Genomic DNA, 20,756 nt, shown 5'->3' with positions numbered 1-20,756 from the left:
TAGTGTCATTTTAAAGCTGTATCTTAACTGAGAGCCAATGCGATGTGCATGCGACTCCATAAAAAGGAAAACAACAATCTAGCCAAGATGTTCAATCCATTTATTTGTACAACAGAATGGGGCAGTACAGTCTTGAGCTTAATAACTGATCAGTACACAGTTGTAGTATTGTGTGAGAGTTGAACACGGCACAGTCTAGATAACATGTAACTGATCCAGAGTCAGCCTACTTAGAAGTCGTGTAACACATACAGAATGATGTGGCCTTCAAGAAGTCATGTAACGTATACAGTATATGATCTTGCCTTACACGGCAACAGATTTGCATTCACTTGGCATTGACCAATACACAGTTTGTTACAGTTCAGAGTGCAATAATATTATAAGACTCCAACAAAAACCAGCATATTAAAATAGAAATTTGCATACATGGGTGGGAGGATGGAGTTCTTTACCATAGGAAAGAGATTTTGGCAAATAAATCTTGGTTATTATGAGTATGTTTCTCCTTTCACAAAGGAAAAGCTGTACAGCAGTGGAGGTGGTGTTTGTCAAAGTAAGAGACCAGAGAATGCATTATAGATGCAGCAGCGTAGAGGGTGATTTATCTTGTTTCAGTCATCATTGTTCGCATTGGTGGAGACACATACATCAGTGACAAACAGTAAGTAAATACACATTCCCTCAGCCCTGATAGACACCGACAAACATCAGAGGTCAACAGTGCAGGAACAGAGCTATGCTGAGAATCGTGCCACTTCTAAATGTTATCAGATAAAAAAAACTGTCAATCTCATCTGCCATGTATAACCAGGTTCTGTCACTACCAGTTAAGATGACTGCAATTCATTTTGTGCCAATTTATCCTGATGCACCTGTTTCCCAATTCTATAAGGAAAAGAAAAGTTTCACAAAATGAATATTTTATTCCAAAACCCAGCTCTTGATATGTAATGATGTGCTTAATTTCTCTCATCAGCTGCCTTGTGCAGTTCTGGTTTTTGTCCGTGTGGGCTGATATCTCCAATGTGACATGATAACAGTTCTGCAACCGTTTGATAAAGAAAGAGTAATTTAACCACTGACACCTGAATCTAGGGAGGCCTGTGATTCCTTAAATGGCTGAAGGAAGATTTACTCCTCTAATGTAGCAGTCCTGAGCACAGCCCTGCACACAACTCTCACAACACACATCCTCAAGTAACCATTTTCTCCAAACCATCTGTCTCCATACTGCAACTTCTTTACCGCAAACAGATACCTGTGCCTAGCAGTCTGCAAATCTTCAGTTATTCTTTTTTTTGTTAGTTTTTTATCATTATTAATTCCTTGCCCCATACTGACATTGCTTTGGTTAGTCCTTGCGCACGTATAGGTGGGTTGTGAGACAAGTGGAGCGTGCGTCTCCCTGGTCAGTCCCTGACCTTCCACTAGGCGTTCTGCATCTCCTTGCCAATTTTGTAACTTAGGATCTTATTCCAGTCGATCTTAGTGCGTGTGACAGGCAGCTGGCGACGCAGGGCTTTAAAAGTTGTGTCAGACATGGTCTGGTAGTTCTCACTTATTGCAGTCTGAGGACAAAAAGTGATAGAAACCATGAATATATTTTCTTATTGAAATATTTTTTCTTCAGTAAAATAGATTGTAAATACTCGAATGTAAAATGCAGAGTCAATGAAAGGCAGCTTACCTGGTAGTCATTTTCAGCGTTCTCGATAATGTCAACAAATTCCTTGGCTGTCTGGCTTTCATTCTGTTTCAAAAACACCCAATGAATCATTATCTTAAATCTATAGCACGGATGAACTCCTTTGAATATACCCAGAGATACCAGAGCCAGACTAATACTATGTGTGAAATGCTGTAAGACTGCACAGGTGTGTTTGTGTTGACAGGTTTAATATCTACTTACAGTCACTGGTATTGATTCTTCTACCTCCTTATGACTGACCAGCTGCACATTGCCATCTTCATAATAGTGCACCTGGAAATGGGGAAGAACTTTGTTAGTAAGATTTTCATTCAATATTCTTGACTTGATATCGTTTACTCAGATGAGCACAATAAATTGAATGTACCTGGATTTTCAACACTCCCACCACCTGAGCAGTGGACTGACCAATGGTAAGCTTCCACTCTGACCTACAGCGCCCATTCCTGTGTTAGGGAAATGAAGTGACGTGAGTTGACAATCAGACAGCAGCATCAAGAACATTTGTAAAACTGAGACCAATTATTGACTAAAGGCAGTTTGTAGACATTGTTTTTGTTCCGTTGTACAATCATGTTTGTCTTCATGTGAGGCAATAGAAGAGATTCTAAAAATAAACTGTAATCTAACCTAAAACACAAAAGATTATTAATCCTCTCCTAATATAATATATTAGTAGGATACACATGTATTCAGGTATGTTTATGAAAATGTGTTTGCAGTACAGTCAACATACCAGAAGTTTTTGGGTTGAAACTGATGTCCCTCAATGCAGGCTATGATAGTTTGCTGACCATCAACTGTTTTTCCATATACCTGCAACACACAATATGGGTAAAATGCAGTCTATACTGCCTCAATTACTTTTTTAATAACCATATTTGTGCACCTTACCGTGGAGACTCCAGTGGGATAGTGCTCTTTGACGTAGGCACTAAGGGAGGTATCACAGGCATCTCTCCAGCTTCTCAGGGCCATATCTCCTTCATAAGGCTCCACGTCGCTCACCTCTTTTCTTAGGTGGTCAAAGCGGAACGACAAATGGTTACGGGGGTCCAGAAAACGCCCCTGACCCAAGTCACCATGCTCTGTGATCAGGACCTAAAAAGAAGGGAGAGGGAGAATTGGGGACATGTGGCTCAGACAGTTGCTCTTCAGAAATAAATAGGAAAGACTTCAGGATGAAACATACCGGTTCATCGTAGCCCTCAAGTTTGGCAGGAGTAAACTGATCCATGTTGTACTGAGCAAAGGAGCTAGACAAACAGAATGGGCAAAAATATTTATTATATGACATCAAAGATCTTTCAACACATATTTTCTACAGACCATTTTGAGAACACTGACCATGCTTGTATCAACAACATACAGTATAATGAACCTCAATATATCCTCCCCCTGTCGAGGCTCTGGTGTTTTAAACAGTGAAGATTCAGTGTAAAATATCAATATCTTTTGCTTGGACGTTACTTGTAATTGAACCTGACTTACTGTGAAGCCCCCTCCCTAAGGAGGTTGTCATTGTTGAGAAGAAGCCGCACATCTAGCAAGAGAAAAAGAAACCACTGTTTATGAAGTACTCTTCAGAGACAAAACTATAATGTATCAGAGGCAAAGTAACCAACATTATATTAAATTAAATGACATTATTATGGCTATTTTGCCACAGCTGCCCTTTCCTTACCATTGAAGACCTCATTGAACTCTCCTGGAGGGGCATGAGTCACAAAGTTGGCCGCTATGCGAACCTATGGAGAGAAATTCAATGCAACTAATCAATTCAGCAATTATGACTCACAATACAATAGAGAAACACTATGGACTCATTCCTGCAATTAATATTTCCACTGTTTAACAAGCAAAACAAATCTATAATCTGCTACACAAGTCAGGGAAGTTGGAAAAAGAGTTTTACATATTTTGTTAGTAAATTTGTTCTGGCCTTGTGGTATTGCTACAGCTGGTACTAAGATGCAAGCTAAGTTTTGAAATAATTTTCTCTGGCTTAACTGTTTGATTTTCATCATGAGCATGAGTGAAGGTGGAAGTTTTAAACTCTTCTTTATGAGAATAACAAACCACATATAATAGATAGATAGATAGATAGATAGATAGATAGATTAGATTAGACGTGGTTCAATTATGTGTCATACTTCCTCATTGTGATTGCACAAAGCATAAACACATAAGCATTAAATCAATACATATATTGTACTTTTGTTATATTGGCATTGATGGAAATTACGTTGGGATAATTATCACCTAAAGCCAAACAACCAGAAATGACAATAACACCCCAGTTTAAAGAATGTCGGTCAACAATGACACACATAGCATGTTTTAAACAGGAAGAACAACTGATATATATCTCAATTATAGCTTTTATAACCATCAACACGCTGTAAACACTGAACCACTGTAGAATCCGCACGGCTCATCTACACTACAACATCACGCCATGATGTCTGATGGTATCAGGAGAAGCTGTTGTCCTGTAGGGTTCATGAAAAACGACACAAGCGTCTCTATCTACCTTCACAAGCAGAAACACACTGATAATAAAGTGAAGCTTCTCTCCAGCTAACAGGCTCCATTTAATCCGTACACACACCCATGCATCCCGGGCTCAGCCCATGTGAGGCGACCGAGCATTTTCGCTGCAACTGTATCTGTTTGACCCAGAATTAGCCGCTAATGCTAGCTTAACGTAGTACGGGAGGAAGCGTCGCCCACCCTGCGCTTATTGCAGATTAGTGCGAACGCTGCAACGCGACTTTGGGAGGCACCTCGGTGCATCTGCGTCCACACGTGCAGTTACGACAAGTTGTCAGTAAAAGTGTCGGCTTTTTATTCAGCCGCTAGCCAACTGCAAGCTTTAACTAGCATTGGCTAGTTAGCTGACCGTAGCTTAAAGGCGCAAGTTTATCATTCCGATGCGTGGCCAGAAACGGTCTTTTTCCTTCCAAAGATGAACCATTGACTCGTGCGAACATCCACCACAGACAGATGAGTAGATAGAAGAAAGAATGCGCCGAAGTAAAGAATAATCAAGTCCCCAAACCTTCTCCTCTTCTGACAGCGGATCCTCGAAGTCAGCCATCTTGGCTCTTTGTGACCCCACCCACCCCAGCTGACTGACAAAACCATTGCGGCGGTTCAGTCACATGAGGAAGTTGTTCAGAGATAAATCTTTACAAAGTAATTCTGAAATATATCTTTACAAACAACTAAGAAATATACCTTTACAAACAACTATAAAATATATATCTTTACAAACAACTATGAAATATATCTTTACAAACAACTATGAAATCTACCTTTACAAACAACCATGAAATATAATCTTTACAAAGTGATCCTGACATATATCTTTACAAAGTAATTCTAAAACATATCCTACACTTTTCAAAGGTGTTTTCGAATATGTTGATTAAATATAATCAGCGTTTAATTTTTTCCATCAGTTTATAAATAATGCTTATATAATGAAATAAGATTGTATTTCACCCAACACTTAATTAGCAATGTCTCTTTTTATATTTTTCACATTCTATGCCACTTCTAAATATTTGTGTCGGTTGCTGTTGATGGAAATTGAAAAAAAGGAAAAGGATAAATCTGTACAGAAATGTGAAGACATGAGACCTGAGAGACTACAACGCAAGAGGGCGCTAAAAGCTCGGTTATTTTATACTTCCTACTTCCTTTTTAGGGCGTTGCGGTATAGTGGCTTTCTTACAAAATAAAAGCATTTGTATATTACTGGTATTAATGAACTGTTTAAAGAAATATTTTTAGCAGTCCCAAACAGCCTTGGGCGTATTTTTTAGATGTCTTCGTTCCCATTAATCGTAAATATATTCCTTTTTTCCGGTTTTGGTCCATTCGAGAACTGTATTACTGGTATTATACATTATTTTGTAAGTCACAGGAAGAAATAAGATGTTTACTTTTTGGCTAGCTTGGTTTTGGCGTGCCTGTGTGTTCATTGTGTTCTGTGTGTCACCAGCGGAGCAGCGTCACTGTCATGGCGTCACATGTAAGATTGAACTTTACAGACTCTTTGAACGGATACGACACGCAGCCAGAATCAACTTTAACTGTGAATGCGTAAAATGTACAACTTGCCTTAGCTACTTGCTAAGTGTTTTGATAGCAGCTGACTTAGCAAGCGGTCTAGTGTTTAATCCAGAAACTAACTCGCTTGTTACTCAAAGGCTAATGTTTCACCGACTCCTGTGTGTTTGGTGGTAAACTAACCCAGCTAGCCGCCTAGCTTCCCGGCTAGGACATGAATAAAGCATTGTTCGCGCTGAGACACTTTGTGTCACGGAGACGTGCTGTGAGTTTCTCTGCTGCGTGTTGTCAGGTGACGAGCAACCCGGAGGAAATAGCCAGACTGTACCGGGAGGTCAGCCTCTTCCCTTCTCTGAGCAGAGCAGACGTGGGACCTGTCATCACCTCCCAGTATGGAGGCAAATACAGCAACATCTACACAGGTTCGTGTCCGTGTCCCAACAAACACGATCTGTCAAAATCAACTCCTTTTCCCAAACCACCACTCCTCCATCCCGATGGGAAAAAAGTGACCAGGCCTAGGAAGGATGTAAAGGAGAAGTTGAAAGGAGTTAGGAAAGGAGACTCACATTGCAGAGAAAACCCAACTCCACTCACAGCCAGTTATAAACAAGAAAACAACAACTTAATGTGTAATATAAGTTACACAGACTGCAGGGCACTTTGTGCCGTAGGCTGTGAACCCACAGTTATGGTAAAGTTTCCTGTCCAAGACAGACACGTCCTGGGACAATGTTTCGCCAAATGAAAATGTGAGGTTTTCAGTTCAATTAAAGGAACAAATAGATGTCATTAGAAATTAAAATGAAACAAACAGGACTGAAATGTTGAAATGATATGATCATGTGAGGACTATACGTGAAGAAAACCTTATGGTAGTGGAGGAAATTCTCTTGGGTGTCTGGTGTGTCCTATGCTAAAGGAGATGAGTTAGGAAGCGTTGAAGCTCCTTTCCTTATCATTTACAGAATTCAAGCAGTTCTTATTATGACATCTACTGAAATACTTCCTGCTCTTGTCTTGAAAATTATTCTGTTTGTTTATTCTCCTCTGCAGAGTGGAGCCAACGTGACCTGGAGAGGAATGAGAATGTCAAGTTTTGCCGGCAGTACATTGTGTTCCACGATGATAAGTCTGTGGTCTTCTCTGGAGCTTCTGGAAACTGCACTGAGATTAAAGGAGAGTACGTACAACATTTTTCTCTTTTTATCTGAATTGGAGTTGGAAATGTTCCTCTGGACCTGTGTCTCATCAACAGTTTCCTCCTGTCAGGGTGTTGAGCAAGGATTCCCCCTCAGGTGAAATGAAGGCTGTTGTCAGAGAGTGTAAGATCAAAGGGGACGACAAACAGTTTCTGGAGGTGTGTGGTCGTCCTTCTCACTCACACTCAGCATTGAGACTCACATCCACTGTGATGTCTTTGTTCCACTAAAGATACTTTTAGGTTAGATATTTAACAGACATTCACTGCGGATCACTGGGCTTTCACTAAACACATTAAAACAATTCATCAGTCGTTTGGAGTCAGTTTTTTGTTTTTATATTGATCATTGAAAATATCAGAAGCACAAAATTATAGCAAAAAGACACATTTAGGATATCAATACAATATGACATGGAAGCTATGGAAGCTATCAAAACATGTTTTCTAAATATTCATATAGAATAGATGACGCACTAAAGTGAAAACTCTGGAAGCCAGAGTAAATGTCTGTCAAATTTCCAATGATGTTACACTTTACTTTTTTAGACCCCCTGTATGGTGCTCATTAATATCTCTGTTTGCTATGTTTTCTACATATAGCCTAAATCTCCCTTGACTTTGCATTTTGAACCTTAGATATTTTACCGCTCTTTTCTCCTGGCGCCTTTGTGACCCTGCAGATCTGGAGTAAAAACATCAAGATGAAGAGCATCGATCTAACAGCCCTAAAGAAGCACGGCAAAGTCTATGAAGACGGTGAGTCATCAGAATTTTTCTGTTATTCAGTTTCTTTGAAACTTGGCTTTTTACATGTGCAGGTGTTATTTACAATTTTTTTGCATCCCTAGAACAATTTGGCTGCTTGGTTTGGTCCCACTCTGAGACCCACCTTTTGTATGTGGCGGAGAGAAAGAGGCCCAAGGCAGAATCCTTCTTTCAGGTCTGTCAGCACAAACTGAGACAAACAACAAACACTGCTGCACTGTGCTCTACAATTAAAGAATTTCAAGCATGTTGATTTCCCCCTTAAATTTGTCAATATGTTCAGTACTGCAAAATACACAACAAACTTTTTAAAGTCGATCCATGGTTACTTGATTGCCTCATTGCACAGTTTAGATACAAGTTTCCAGCTCTTCAGTGGTAAAGAATTGAAATCAAGAAAAAACCTTTCTTGCAAATCTTAAATCACTAAGTTGGTAGAATGTTAGCTTCAGCAAATTAAGACTCAACAGAATGGAGCAAATATATCTTAATAGTTGTTGCATGCCATTGAGAGGGAGCTTATTTTATAACAACTCGGCAAACTGGTGCATCTTGAAAATCTTTTCATGTTGAATGCCTCCCAGGTATTTTCCATCACCTTTAAAAGATTGATACCTTGACACGCCTTGCTGGAATGTGGACATCAGAACATGAAGCATGTTTTCTGCCCTGTATATGATGTAGAGTTTATTCACCATTTACCATAGCTCATCGGCACTGTGTGTAGGATTAATGTAATGTAAATGTCATTGCTCATTATTCTGTATCTCATTTTCTGCTTGTAGACTGTGTCACCGGAGCTGTCTTCCATCGGGGATGAGGAGGAAACCATGAAAGAGGAGAAAAAGGAGACTGTTAAAGTAATTGAAATGAACTCTCTCAAATTTCAAAATTGAAAACATTGTCACTCTTCAAAGGTTTAAGTTTACATTCCTACTTTCCAATTGTCTATAGTTTAAGTTGGTTTATAAAAACAATTCCTGCAGGGGGAGCAATTTGTCCTCCGTGAGGACTGGGGAGAGGCGCTGGTTGGTAAGAATTGTCCAGTGCTTTGTGTTTTGGACATCGAGGGCGACAACGTCTCTGTGCTGGAAGGTGTGCCTGAAAATATCTCACCTGGACAGGTAAGTGCAACACTTCCTTGCAAGGATGAGTGTTTTTTTTCATGTTTGTCTATTTTTAGTCATCATGGTCTATCTCTGTGTCTGCAGGCATTTTGGGCTCCAGGTGACACAGGTGTGGTGTTTGTAGGCTGGTGCCACGAGCCATTCAGACTTGGCCTCAAGTACTGCCCCAACAGGAGGTGATTACTGGTTACACCTGTCAGAGAAAAGTTCAAATTAAAGCTGGACTAAGAACTGTGTGTAAGGCTCACAGGCTAATACTGCTCCTTAGTAATGTTTTCCCCTTCTCTGTCAGGTCGACTTTATTCTATGTGGATCTCACTGGGGGGAAATGTGGTAAGTTGGTGAATATTCCTTCCTTATTAAGTCTTTAATACCTATTTTAGAAACGTTAACATTAAGTGACAAGAGTGTTCTGCACGTAGGCAGGTTTTCCATATCTGAATTTCACACATATTAATGTATTTCACACCTTTTCTAGTGTAAAACTGTTATAGCTACTGATTGCGGATGTTCACATGTATCTGTTTATGTCCTTTAGAGAAGCTGTCATCAGGCACCAGTGCAGTGTGTTCCCCCAGGATGAGTCCAGACCAGTGTCGAATTGTGTACTTGGAATGTTCTGTCTATGGGCCACATATGCAGTGCAGCAGGCTCTGTATGGTGAGACAGAATTAAGCCTCTCTTTTCCCCCACAAAGCCCCGTTCAGATCTGTTATTAGATCCATCCTGAGTGATCCCATCACAAGTGGTCAGAGCTAAATACAGGTCTGAATGCACCAAAATGCGTTGTCATGGCATCTTTAGATCAGATCAGTCGGACCACATTTGGAGGTTGTCTGGGACGGATGTGAATGCAAATATGTCCCAGACCATGTATGAAAAACCGTTTTCTCAGCTGACACCTATGACTATCTACAGTTTCACTACAAATCTAAAATCTTTGCACCTCATCTGTACACACAGTTCAAACAGTGCAGACATATTTCATTACATACCTATCTCTCTCTTACATCTCCACCTCTCTCATGCTCTCTCTCTCTACATCTCTCGTGCTCTCAGACACACACAAACACATGTATAGTGGACAAATCTGCAAACTGTGGTCTTTGCAAACAGAAATTACACACATATTAATTTATATATATATTTAGAGGGGAAGTGAGATCAGATCACAAGTCCTCACCAGAGATGAGAGAAGAAGAACAGATACTTTATTGATCCCTCAAGGGGAAATTCTTTTTACACTAATTTGTATACATGCAGTTTTTAACCTTGAAGCAAATAGAAGACTGTACAAGGCACCAGAAGTGTCTACTTTCCCTTTACAAATAGTACTGTCTTCACTGAAGATAGTAGTTAGATGTGATGTGCCATCTTGTGCTTTTCTATTCTGTGGACATATATATATGTTGTTACAGCTGTACATTCTATTTGCTCCATATGCTTTTCTTTGTGCTTGCAAATCATTTTTAGTATGACTGGTATACCAAGAAAACCTCAGTGGTGGTGGATGTGGTACAGCGACCTGGAGAAGGTGAGGAATAGTTGATACCTATAATTTCATTGTACACCCTGTTCAATGACAGGCATTTATATAGTCATATGAATATTCCCCTTTTTTCCACTATAAATAAAAACCTTATTATGTCTGTCTGCATTGGTGTGTCTTTACAGATGGCTTCACTGGTCTCTACAGCTCTCAGTTGTCCCCTCAATGCTGGTCAGCTGATAGTCAGAGTGTTATTGTAGCTTGTCCTCAGCGCAGCCACAAGGTAGAGTCAACTCCTGAGAAGAGGCTTGTTATTATAACAATGGACAAGATTGATAATTTTCTGATGAATTTACATTTTCCTCTTGTAGGACCTGTTGATGGTGGATATAAGCTCCGGGAAAGTCACCTCTCTGACCTCAAGTAAGTCACTGGACACATTTATAAGCCTTGATCTTACTCATGCTTGGATCTAGATTTTTCTTTTAGTTTACAGATATTTGGTGCTGACAGTCTCCAACAATTCACTTACTTACAAGAGCACTGTCCTGATAAAGACCTTTGTCTGCAGAGTGTGATGCTGGAAGCTGGTGTCTGCTGAACATAGAGAGAGATCTGATGGTTGTCAGCTACTCTTCTCCTAACTACCCCCCAAGTCTGGTAGGCTCAGTGTTCTTTATTTCAGTATAAATATTTTCATATATTATTAGTATTATTAAGTATGTTTTTACATCAATGTCATTTTGGGATTGTGTTGGGGGATACCATGAGATGGAGAGTCAGTTATGTCACTCGTTGTAATGTAATATCTCTGTCCAGAGGGTTGGTTTCCTTCCAGCCAGAGATTCTCAGGAGCAAATTGAGTGGGTGACTTTGGAAGACTCTCAGGTGTTACCAGATATTCACTGGCAGATCTTGACTTTCACCCCTCCCCCAGATCAAGACAACACTCAATACTGTAAGACTACCAATTGTTCATTTTTGTTTTTTCTCAAATGATCCGGAGAGATATAGTCAGTTTTGTCTACTCTGAAATGTACATACGGTAAACAGCTTTCTGACAGAATCCACAAAAAACTGAGTATGAGATCTCAAATAATCTGGTAAGGAAGCTAACAACCACCTTTGTCTAGAATGAACAAACCTAAGCTGATAACCACTGATTTTTATCAACAGACAGATTTATCAACATATTTGTTTGTTCAAACCTGGAAGTTTGCAACTTCTCTTACAATAGAAGGATAACAGAAGTGAAAGCTCCCAGTTAGTCTTAAATCAGAAAAAAATATTATGTCCGAAAGTTTATGAAGGGTTGGAAATACTTTGGTGTTAATGTGAGACAAATAGAACAATATATGTAATATTAATAAGCCTTTTTTTTAAATTGTAGCTGACCTTGATTTTGAAGCTTTGTTGATCAAACCAAAAGAGGTGAAGGATGGAGTGAAGTTGCCTCTTATCGTCACTCCTCATGGTTGGTTCCTCTCTTTATGGTTCTGTTACCATTACGTTTTTCTTCTGTAAACAAAAGTCGGATAGAAAATTGTCCTACAGTATCGACTACACTATAATGTTCTGCATTGATCCTCAATGTGCTGCCATTGTGAAACAAGCTATTAATCCACAAGTTTATTTTTAGGATTGTGTAAGTGTAAGGGTTTTGTCTCTGCTCAGTCAAGAGCTACTTCTACAGAAAAGATTGGCAAAGGCAACAGTGGTTGCTATGACAATGGTGTCCTTAGTGGCAAAATGTTAAATCACACTCTTACAACCAAGAATAGTTGTTTATAACAGGGATTTCCAATGCTGTAATACAATTAATATATTTTAATGTTTCACCTTCACATTTACAATATAAGTATAAGTACATTCATGCTACACAGAACTAAGGCAAAAAAGACACTTGACTTTTAATAAAAACTGACAATCTGTATTGTACATTCTGTTTCATTAGGGGGTCCCCACTCAGTGATTGTAGCTGAGTGGCTTCTGTCGTCCTCTGTGCTGTGCAGGATGGGCTTTGCTATACTACTGGGTGAGTTCATGTTTGAAACCTGCTCTGAAGATAGACATCCATTGATAGAATAAAAACTGTGTGTCAAAGATAAAGAGATTCACATTCCTTGTCCTGTAGACTGAAGATAGTTTTAAGATTTAGTTTGGATTTAGTTAAGTTTAAATACATTTATTTGCAAGGGTTTCAGACTAGAAAAAGTATTGAATATACTTCAAAACTCAAGACAATTCAGTTCAATTCAATAAAATTTTATTTGTATAGTGCCAAATCATAATATACATTATCTCAAAGCACTTTACATAGAAGGTCAAGACCTTAAAATCTTATTAATATAGAGAAACCCAACAGTTCCCACAATGAGAAAGCACTTTGGTGACTGTGGAGGAAAAACTCTCTCCTTAACAGGGGAAAACCTTTAGCAGAACCAGGCTCAATGTGGGCGGTCATCTGCCTCAACCGGTTAGGGTGAGCAAAGAAAAAGGGGGAGGAGAGGAGAGATGGGTGGAAAAGAGGGGAGAGAGTGATAATGGGGAGGTGAGAGAGAGAGAGGCGAGAAAGACCAGTAACACTTGAGCACCATCAGGTATCAGATCTGACTAAATGTAACAGTGTAAAGACTATTCATTATTATTGATAACAGGCACAATTCATATAATAATTAATTAATGAGATATTGTAATTAATAATAGTAATAATGGTAAAAGTTGTTGTCCTGACATATTTTTTCATGTGTAAGTTCTCACACACATCAGGAACAGGTTGCTCACAGGCAAACCCAATTATAGGTTGGTGTTTTGCCAGCACATTTACAAATGCAACACTATCCCAGCTGATGGCCAGTTAATAACTTGGATTCTGTCAACATGAGTCCTTTGGCCTAATTCTCAAGAATTATGAGTTCATACTTGCTGTTCTATGGCTTGTAGTATGTGCAGGTTGTAATCAACAGCCTCATTTTGAGTTTTAGGATCGCGTAAATCAGCTTTCATAAATGTGTTTTTATCTGTTCAAGAAAACATCATAATATCTAGCCATGATACATAGAAAATAATATGTTTTTGGTTTGCTTTATTTTTTTATTTCCAGTTAACTATCGTGGCTCTCTTGGATATGGCCAGGAGAGTATCCTCTCATTACCCGGAAATGTTGGCAACCAGGATGTAAAAGATGTTCAAGTAAGAAGAGCCACAAATGAGCCCACAGGAGCCCATATTATTTTTTTTATTTTTTTTTAAGTGTGATGTAGCTTTGTTTGTGCATGAAAAAAGGTCTCCCAAGTTACAAAAGCCCAAATCCATGTAAAAGAGTGTGTGTGCCCCCCCGCTTTTAAATCACTTTGACACAATGGGGGGAATGTCAATTCATGAATGTGATACGCTCTGAAAGTATCTTCATCTCCTAAAAAGAAAAAATAACTTATGTCCCTCATTCAAAGTTTTCCACATTTTCCTTCCGAACAGTTTGCTGTTGAAAGTGTTCTGAAAGGTGGTGAATTTGACGCACAGAAAGTGGCAGTTTCAGGAGGCTCCCACGGTGGTTTCCTCGCCTGTCATCTGATTGGCCAGTACCCAGCATTCTACAAGGCCTGCGTGGCTCGCAACCCTGTCACCAATTTTGCTTCGATGATTGGCAGCACAGACATCCCAGACTGGTATGTCTTGGCATGAGCATTCCCCCACTCGTCCCCAAATGGTTTTACTCATTTTTTATGGCTGTGTCAGTCATGCACAGCTACACATGTGTGGTGCTGTATCATTGTCACCTCTGACATTCTGGCCTGGCAGCTGTAAGCATGCAATGGAGTGTGATGAAGGGCATGTGTCTGTCTTGTTGAAGGGAGGTTTACAGTGATGCACACAGCAGGGACATCCTCTCAAAACCATTCTGTGACTTCTCTTTTTAACTTTCTGTTTTTATATTTAACTAGGTGCATGGTTGAGGCTGGTTTCAACTACAGCACAGACTGTCTACCTGACCCTTCTGTTTGGGAACAGATGTTGAACAAGTCCCCCATTAAACATGTAACACAGGTAAGGATTCCTGTGCCTTGACTGTATATGTAACTTCATTGGTGTTGTTACACAATGTAGTAACCTAAGGTGATCTCTTTTATTAGGTACAGACACCGGTTCTGCTTCTCCTAGGGGAAGATGACAAGCGTGTACCCAACAAGCAGGGAATCGAGTATTACAGGGCACTGAAAGCAAAGCAGGTTCCAGTTCGGTAAGCAGCTTGTCTGACATAACCAATAACACACAGTACTCAGATATGCACAGTAAGACTTTTTTATCACATAAGTGCTCTAACGTGTGTTGTTTAGACTGCTGTGGTACCAAGGGAACAACCACTCTCTCTCCAAGGTGGATGCAGAGTCTGACGGCTTTATGAACTCCACTCTTTGGATAATTCAACACTTAAGTCAGTGACGGTAAATATCAGACAAAAAGGTAGCAAGACGCTGCTGTGTGTCAAGGATATGATGCTTCTGTTTTCAAAACAGTGTGTGGTCCATTCCAAAGCCAAAGCTCTGAATGTGCTGTCCAACCAGAACACACTTCATGTAAATGTACGTTACCTGTATTCTACTGGGGTCGATGATGATTGCTACAATTACTTTCAATAATTGGGAAATAATAGTTTTATCACTTTTGATTCTGCATTTTTGTTGCTACTGTTTTTAAATACAAAATGAAGGGGGTTTCAGTGTTTGAGGTTCCATTACCAAAGAAAATGAATTTAGTGAACAATCTGTGTTCACTATTACAGTTTGAAAACAAAAGGTTTAATGGGTTTCCTGAGTCAGTGCACTTAATAAAATGATTGTGAAAATATTACCAGTGTGGGATGAATCTCGCATAGATGACCATGCTCTGATAAAAGGATTTTTGTGCTATATTTTGTCTTTAAACATTTAGAAAGGTAATGATCGAAGTCATCTTACTTTCTTCAATCAATAAATCAACATTTATTTATATAGAACCTTACAACAACCAAGGGTTGACCAAAGTGCTTCACAATTGCAAATCAAACATACACAAACAACAAACACAAGACAAGAACAACAGTTTCAGTTAAAGGCTAGTTCAAACAAGTATGTTTTTAGCTTGGTTTTGAACAGAGGCAGGTCAGTGGTGGTGCGTAGGTCAGAGGGCAGTGCACTCCAAAGTTTGGGACCTGCTACTGCAAATGATCGGTCAGCCCACTGTTTGCTCCTGGATCGGGGGACCTCTAGCAGGTGCTAGGAGCGGAGAGCTCTGCCGGGTTGGTGGAGCTTCAGGGTTTCTCTTATGTAGGCAGGTGCAAAGTTTACTGCATTGCTTGTAAAGTCGTTTGCTTTTTAAAAAAATTTTAGTTATGTATCAGATGTTCCTCAAATTGGTCATGGTCACATGATTTTCCACCTGTCACTTGCTTTCAGTTCTGCATAGATACATCCCATTTTTTGCCACTGAACCGACCTTTAGAAACCCTATTTAATGTCCTCTGTTTGCACCTGGATATAAGACTGCTTCATCTGCCTCCTGATTAGAATTATATACATGCTACTTGCAATGGTAAGTGAGACTAATTATCTACCATCAGTAATATACCGCTTTTGACTGAGACAAATATTTTCACTATTGTAACATGAAAAAGACAGAAATGGCTGATTAGAAAGGCTTGAAAAAGCCAAAGTGATTTAATTTGCAGTTGTTTGAAGCTACTTTAACTCTAGGATGCCATTGATTAAATGTATGATGGTGATCATAGTGTGATATTGTTTAAAATGAAACTATATTATATTTTCTGAGCTATCAAAAAACAACTGAGATGAATTTGGTTTCTTCTTTTGTCTCAGGCCGTGTTGAGAAATATCCTCATCTTTGGTCAGCTTCTATCATTAGTGAGGACCCAAAATGTCAAGTTCTTCCCATGCGACAGTGATGAGAATGCCACCACGGTAGACTGCTGTGGGAGATCACTCAAGAAAGTCCCCACCATTAAGTCTAACACTGTGGTGTCAATCAATTTAAGTCAGAACAAGATACACCATGTAGAGAAGGATGCTTTTGCAGGTGTCCTAAACCTTCAGACTCTGAAAATAATATACAATTGTCAACCAAGTCGATTAAGAGCCTTAGATAACGACTCATGCAACATGGAGATCCACCCTCAAGTCTTCAAGAGCCTGCACAATCTTACATTTCTGTATCTATCAGGAAATAGCCTCAAATCTATCCCCTGGTTACCTGAAACCCTGAAGGTCCTTGATTTACAGAATAATTGCATCTTCCAAATTACACAACCTTTGAAAACTCCAAATCTGGAAGGGCTCTTCCTCACTAAAAACTGCTTTTATGCAAACCCTTGCTACCAGTCCTTTTACATCAGTGAGATGGTTTTCAGAGAGCTTCATAAACTCAAAAACCTAACATTAGGGTATAATAATTTGACATCTATCCCTAAGGGACTGCCACCCTCACTGGAGAGTCTGGATTTAAGAGAGAATACAATCACAAAGATTTTAAATGGAACATTTGCGAACCTCACTATGCTAAAGTATTTGAGTTTGGAGTGGAACTGCCAGCGTTGTGACCATGCAGCTAGGCCCTGTTTTCCTTGTCCAGGTCTTAAACCTCTAGACCTGTATTCAAACTCATTTTATGCTGAGAGCAGCTCTATCATCTACCTAAGTTTAAGGGGCAACTCTTTGACAGACTTTCCAGAGGGTATTTTCAGACCTTTGAAGAATTTAAAGAGTTTGGACCTCTCTGACAACCTCCTTGCATGTACTATGCAAAATGGCACCTTCTTTGCAGATCTGAAGGGCCTCACTTGGATTAGCCTTATCTACAACTATGAACCATTGCGAACATTTGACAGGCTGACCCTCTCCCCAACTATAAGCAATATATCTGGTCTGGAACATCTCCTTCTGACTGGTAACTTTTTCCGCGAGCTTTCACCCAGCAGCCTTGATGTTCTGTCCCAGCTTAAAAAACTAAAGACACTGGAACTGAGAATGAACTTCATTACTAATTGTAACTTGACAGCTCTGACACAGTTACCATCTCTCATTGATATCAACCTCTCCCAAAACATGCTTTCATTTCTCCCTTGCAGCTCTAGTACACCATCTGAGATTGTGGCACAGGAAGGCTGTCATAAAAATAATTTATATACACACAATTTCCATGACCAACCCATGATTGTACGTAATCGTGAAGTTCCATCAAATAATGAGATCTGGGAACCCAATCAATCAAATGAGCTGGGAATGAACAAGGACAAGGTGTCACAATTTCCATCACTAAGTGACTTTAGAACTCGTTTTTGTCATAATAAATTGACTTTTGACCTGTCTCAAAATGACATTATATCTGTTAACAAACATGTGTTTCTAGGCATGGAAAATGCTGTTTGTTTGGATCTCTCCTTCAACTACATGAACCAAGCACTGAAGGGTGGGCAGTTTAACAGCACAAAAAAGTTAGTTTTTCTTAATTTGTCATACAATAGGCTTGATCTTTACTATTCTAGTGCTTTTAGTGAGCTTAAACACACTCTCAAGGTATTAGATATTAGTAACAATGATTTTCACTTCAGAATGAAGGGCATGGGCCATAGTTTTGAGTTCCTTTGTGAGCTTACTACCTTGGAGGTCCTTAGTCTTGCCAACAATGCCATTGAGAAGAGAATAAGTAAAGGACTGAGCAGCAGCTCTGTGAAGTACCTGTACTTCTCTGGAAATGACCTCAATGTTATGTGGGAATCTGACAACAACCTGTACACCAAATTCTTCCAAAACCTGACAAGCCTCATCTACCTGGACATCTCCAACAACAACCTGACCTCAATCTCACAGGAGATTCTGTGCAACCTCCCAGGAAGCATTGAAGCCCTCATTATCAGCAAGAATCTGCTTGAATATTTCCCATGGCAGAATATCACAGCACTAGGCAATTTGTGCCACCTGGACCTCAGTTACAATAAGCTCTTTTATTTGCCCTATAACCCCACAGGATTTAGAACCAATCTTTCTCTCTTGGACCTCAGTTACAATACACTTAGTTTTATCCCCAAGCCTTTCTTCAAAGAGTTAAAATCCTTGCAATATCTGTATCTCAACAACAATAACATCAAGGAGTTGGACCATCAGAATCTACCCACCTTTTTTCTCAATGGAAGTGCCATTAAGAAACTCACTTTACATAAAAACCCCTTTAAATGTGATTGTGATACATCCTGGTTTGTGGAATTCTTGCTCACTACTCCAGTCCAGATTCCTTATGTCACAACACATATGCGTTGTGAATTCCCAGTGTCCAAACAAGGCATGAGTATACTATCAATGGACCAGCATTCCTGCCAGGAAATATATGGCAGCTTAGCTTTCTTTCTCTGTTCCCTCTTGGCTGTGACATTCACTGTTCTGCCCCTGCTGAAGCATCTCTATGGCTGGGACATGTGGTATTGCTTACAGGTGCTTTGGGCAGGGCATAAAGGATATACCCAGCTGCCTGGTACTGATTCACTGAACCGCTATGATGCTTTTGTGGTGTTCGACACCAACAACAAGGCTACGAGAGACTGGGTCTACAACGAGTTAACTGTCCATCTGGAGAACTTTGGTCACAGGACATTTAGTCTCTGTTTGGAAGAGAGGGATTGGATTCCTGGGCTTTCATGTATTGAGAATCTACACAGCGCTGTCAACAACAGTGTGAAGACGGTGTTTGTGCTTTCCAGCGGCGCTGACGGTGGTGATACGGTCAATGGTGTGATCCGCCAGGCTTTCTACATGGTACAGCAGCGGCTCCTGGACGAAAAGGTCAGTAAAATGTTGTCTCACATTAATGTGCATTTTGTGGAAGTGGTGAGACTGAGCATGAGTACACAACACAAAATGTTCTCTGATTTTACCCAAACAAGGTGGACGCAGCCGTGCTGGTTCTGTTGGATGAGATGTTTCCCAAACTGAAGTACCTCCAGCTGAGGAAGAGGTTGTGTAGAAAGTCTGTGTTGACCTGGCCAAAAAACCCAAAGGCTCAGCCTCTTTTCTGGAATGAAATGAGAATGGCATTGTCGTCAGATAACCTCAAATTATATGACAACAACATGAGTGAAAGTTTTGTCTGACTCCATATTAACAGCTGATCCTGAGACCTTTTGTGGAAATTGATTGATGATGTGACGTACTGTACATACTAGTATTATTAATATGTTAATCGTTTTGATTCAAACATAGCAGCTCTTCCATGCCAATATTTTTTTGTCTTTCTTTTCAAGAGTGCTTGATTTTGATTAATGATTTCAATTGTTGTGTTTTGTTTTTTTATTCATTTGAAGTGTTATGTTATGAATTCTTTATTTTTCCAATCCTGAGTTTGCTTTACTTTTTCTTTTAAGAGTTAGTCGCTGTCTTCGGAGAGCTTGAGTTAGTATGAGAAATTAGACTTTATAATTCAACAATAAAAATTAATTTCACCTAATTTCACTCTTATAACTCTATTTAATTTATAGTTTTATTTGAATTTTCTGTCTGTTCACACCACAATTTTCAAATTTCACTTGTCTTTGATTAGCTCATGGGGAGAAAATGAAACTAGTGATTGTTTCTTTCAGATCACAGATGACTTAAAGGTCATCAGCTGCATCCAAAGTTACACTTACAGTTACATGCAAGAACAGGTGTTCTGGATGAGGAGTGGAAATAAAAGCAGAATCATTCTCCCTAAGGCAAGTGGCGTAAAACGAATTATGAAAATAATAAATAATAGTACTACTGAAACAATACATTTCAAGCTACAAACATACAGTAACTAAACAAATACACACAATGTCTGTTGTGGGCAGTACTGCTGTTAGTTCTGTAGCCAACATTTATTGAAGCCTTCAGTCCCAGCTTCATATTTCGTCTCATGACGTGGGAAGTAAAACTGACCAACACCAGCATGTCTGAAAGTGAAATCTCTGCTCTGACAAGTTCTTATGATTCTATGAGTAAATAACTGTAAAGTGAACAGTTGCTGTTTCTGAATTTAAGTTTCCAAAGGCTGTTGATCACATAGCAAAATTGTTTTGGCCCACATCCGGCCCACGTATATACCAGGTCAAAGGATGGCACTTTGGCGGTTACAGATCTGGGCCACAAGTGAGCCACTGCATTAATGCATTTTAACTAAAGGTGCTAAAAATGGCTAGAATTTGTTTTGTGGCATTTGGGCTATATTCACCATTTACCAAAGGAGCCACTTAGGTTCACATCCAGAGTTCACCTTGCAGAGATCGCCGTATGTTTTCCAGAAAAGGGCCAGCATTTGTTTTGGGATATTTGGGCCACACTAGCTATTTTATAAGTTGGTAACTTTAAGCTTACATACTAT

At 39.5% G+C, this 20,756-nt stretch overlaps 3 protein-coding genes across 5 annotated transcripts; 2 read left to right on the top strand and 1 right to left on the bottom strand.

Moving 5' to 3' along the window:
* Nucleotides 1–83: 83 nt before the first annotated feature.
* On the bottom strand, nucleotides 84–4,861 carry capza1b (capping actin protein of muscle Z-line subunit alpha 1b). The gene is made up of 10 exons (XM_020096320.2): nucleotides 4,773–4,861; nucleotides 3,396–3,459; nucleotides 3,203–3,254; nucleotides 2,904–2,967; nucleotides 2,606–2,812; nucleotides 2,448–2,527; nucleotides 2,079–2,157; nucleotides 1,913–1,984; nucleotides 1,691–1,753; nucleotides 84–1,571 (listed from the first exon to the last, which is right to left on the bottom strand). Exons 1-10 carry the CDS (start codon nucleotides 4,809–4,811, stop codon nucleotides 1,431–1,433), a joined length of 861 nt encoding a protein of 286 aa, XP_019951879.1. The 5' UTR covers nucleotides 4,812–4,861; the 3' UTR covers nucleotides 84–1,430.
* Nucleotides 4,862–5,638: 777 nt separating this feature from the next.
* apeh (acylaminoacyl-peptide hydrolase) lies at nucleotides 5,639–15,221 on the top strand. Of its 2 annotated transcripts, XM_069526968.1 has the most exons (23): nucleotides 5,639–5,750; nucleotides 6,081–6,210; nucleotides 6,845–6,971; nucleotides 7,061–7,148; nucleotides 7,673–7,748; nucleotides 7,841–7,932; nucleotides 8,543–8,617; nucleotides 8,744–8,881; nucleotides 8,969–9,060; nucleotides 9,177–9,217; nucleotides 9,423–9,544; nucleotides 10,358–10,418; nucleotides 10,559–10,656; nucleotides 10,745–10,796; nucleotides 10,945–11,033; nucleotides 11,193–11,331; nucleotides 11,764–11,847; nucleotides 12,328–12,408; nucleotides 13,477–13,565; nucleotides 13,851–14,041; nucleotides 14,318–14,420; nucleotides 14,507–14,613; nucleotides 14,711–15,221. In XM_069526968.1, exons 1-23 carry the CDS (start codon nucleotides 5,739–5,741, stop codon nucleotides 14,814–14,816), a joined length of 2,193 nt encoding a protein of 730 aa, XP_069383069.1. In that variant the 5' UTR covers nucleotides 5,639–5,738; the 3' UTR covers nucleotides 14,817–15,221. The 2 variants fall into 2 exon arrangements, with proteins under 2 accessions (XP_069383069.1, XP_069383068.1); XM_069526967.1 differs by lacking the exon at nucleotides 5,639–5,750 and having other exon boundaries at nucleotides 5,931–6,210.
* A 587-nt stretch (nucleotides 15,222–15,808) lies between these two features.
* Nucleotides 15,809–19,862, top strand: tlr9 (toll-like receptor 9). Of its 2 annotated transcripts, XM_069526966.1 has the most exons (4): nucleotides 15,809–15,944; nucleotides 16,229–17,859; nucleotides 19,120–19,201; nucleotides 19,303–19,862. In XM_069526966.1, exons 1-4 carry the CDS (start codon nucleotides 15,930–15,932, stop codon nucleotides 19,507–19,509), a joined length of 1,935 nt encoding a protein of 644 aa, XP_069383067.1. In that variant the 5' UTR covers nucleotides 15,809–15,929; the 3' UTR covers nucleotides 19,510–19,862. The 2 variants fall into 2 exon arrangements, with proteins under 2 accessions (XP_069383067.1, XP_019951876.1); XM_020096317.2 differs by having other exon boundaries at nucleotides 15,811–15,944; nucleotides 16,229–19,201.
* The last annotated feature ends 894 nt before the right edge of the window (nucleotides 19,863–20,756 follow it).

Source organism: Paralichthys olivaceus, chromosome 6 (genome assembly GCF_024713975.1).
Source record: "Paralichthys olivaceus isolate ysfri-2021 chromosome 6, ASM2471397v2, whole genome shotgun sequence".
NCBI classification, from domain to species: domain Eukaryota; kingdom Metazoa; phylum Chordata; class Actinopteri; order Pleuronectiformes; family Paralichthyidae; genus Paralichthys; species Paralichthys olivaceus.
The sequence above is the reverse complement of the archived record's forward strand: the minus strand, read 5'-3'. Positions and strand labels throughout refer to the sequence as shown.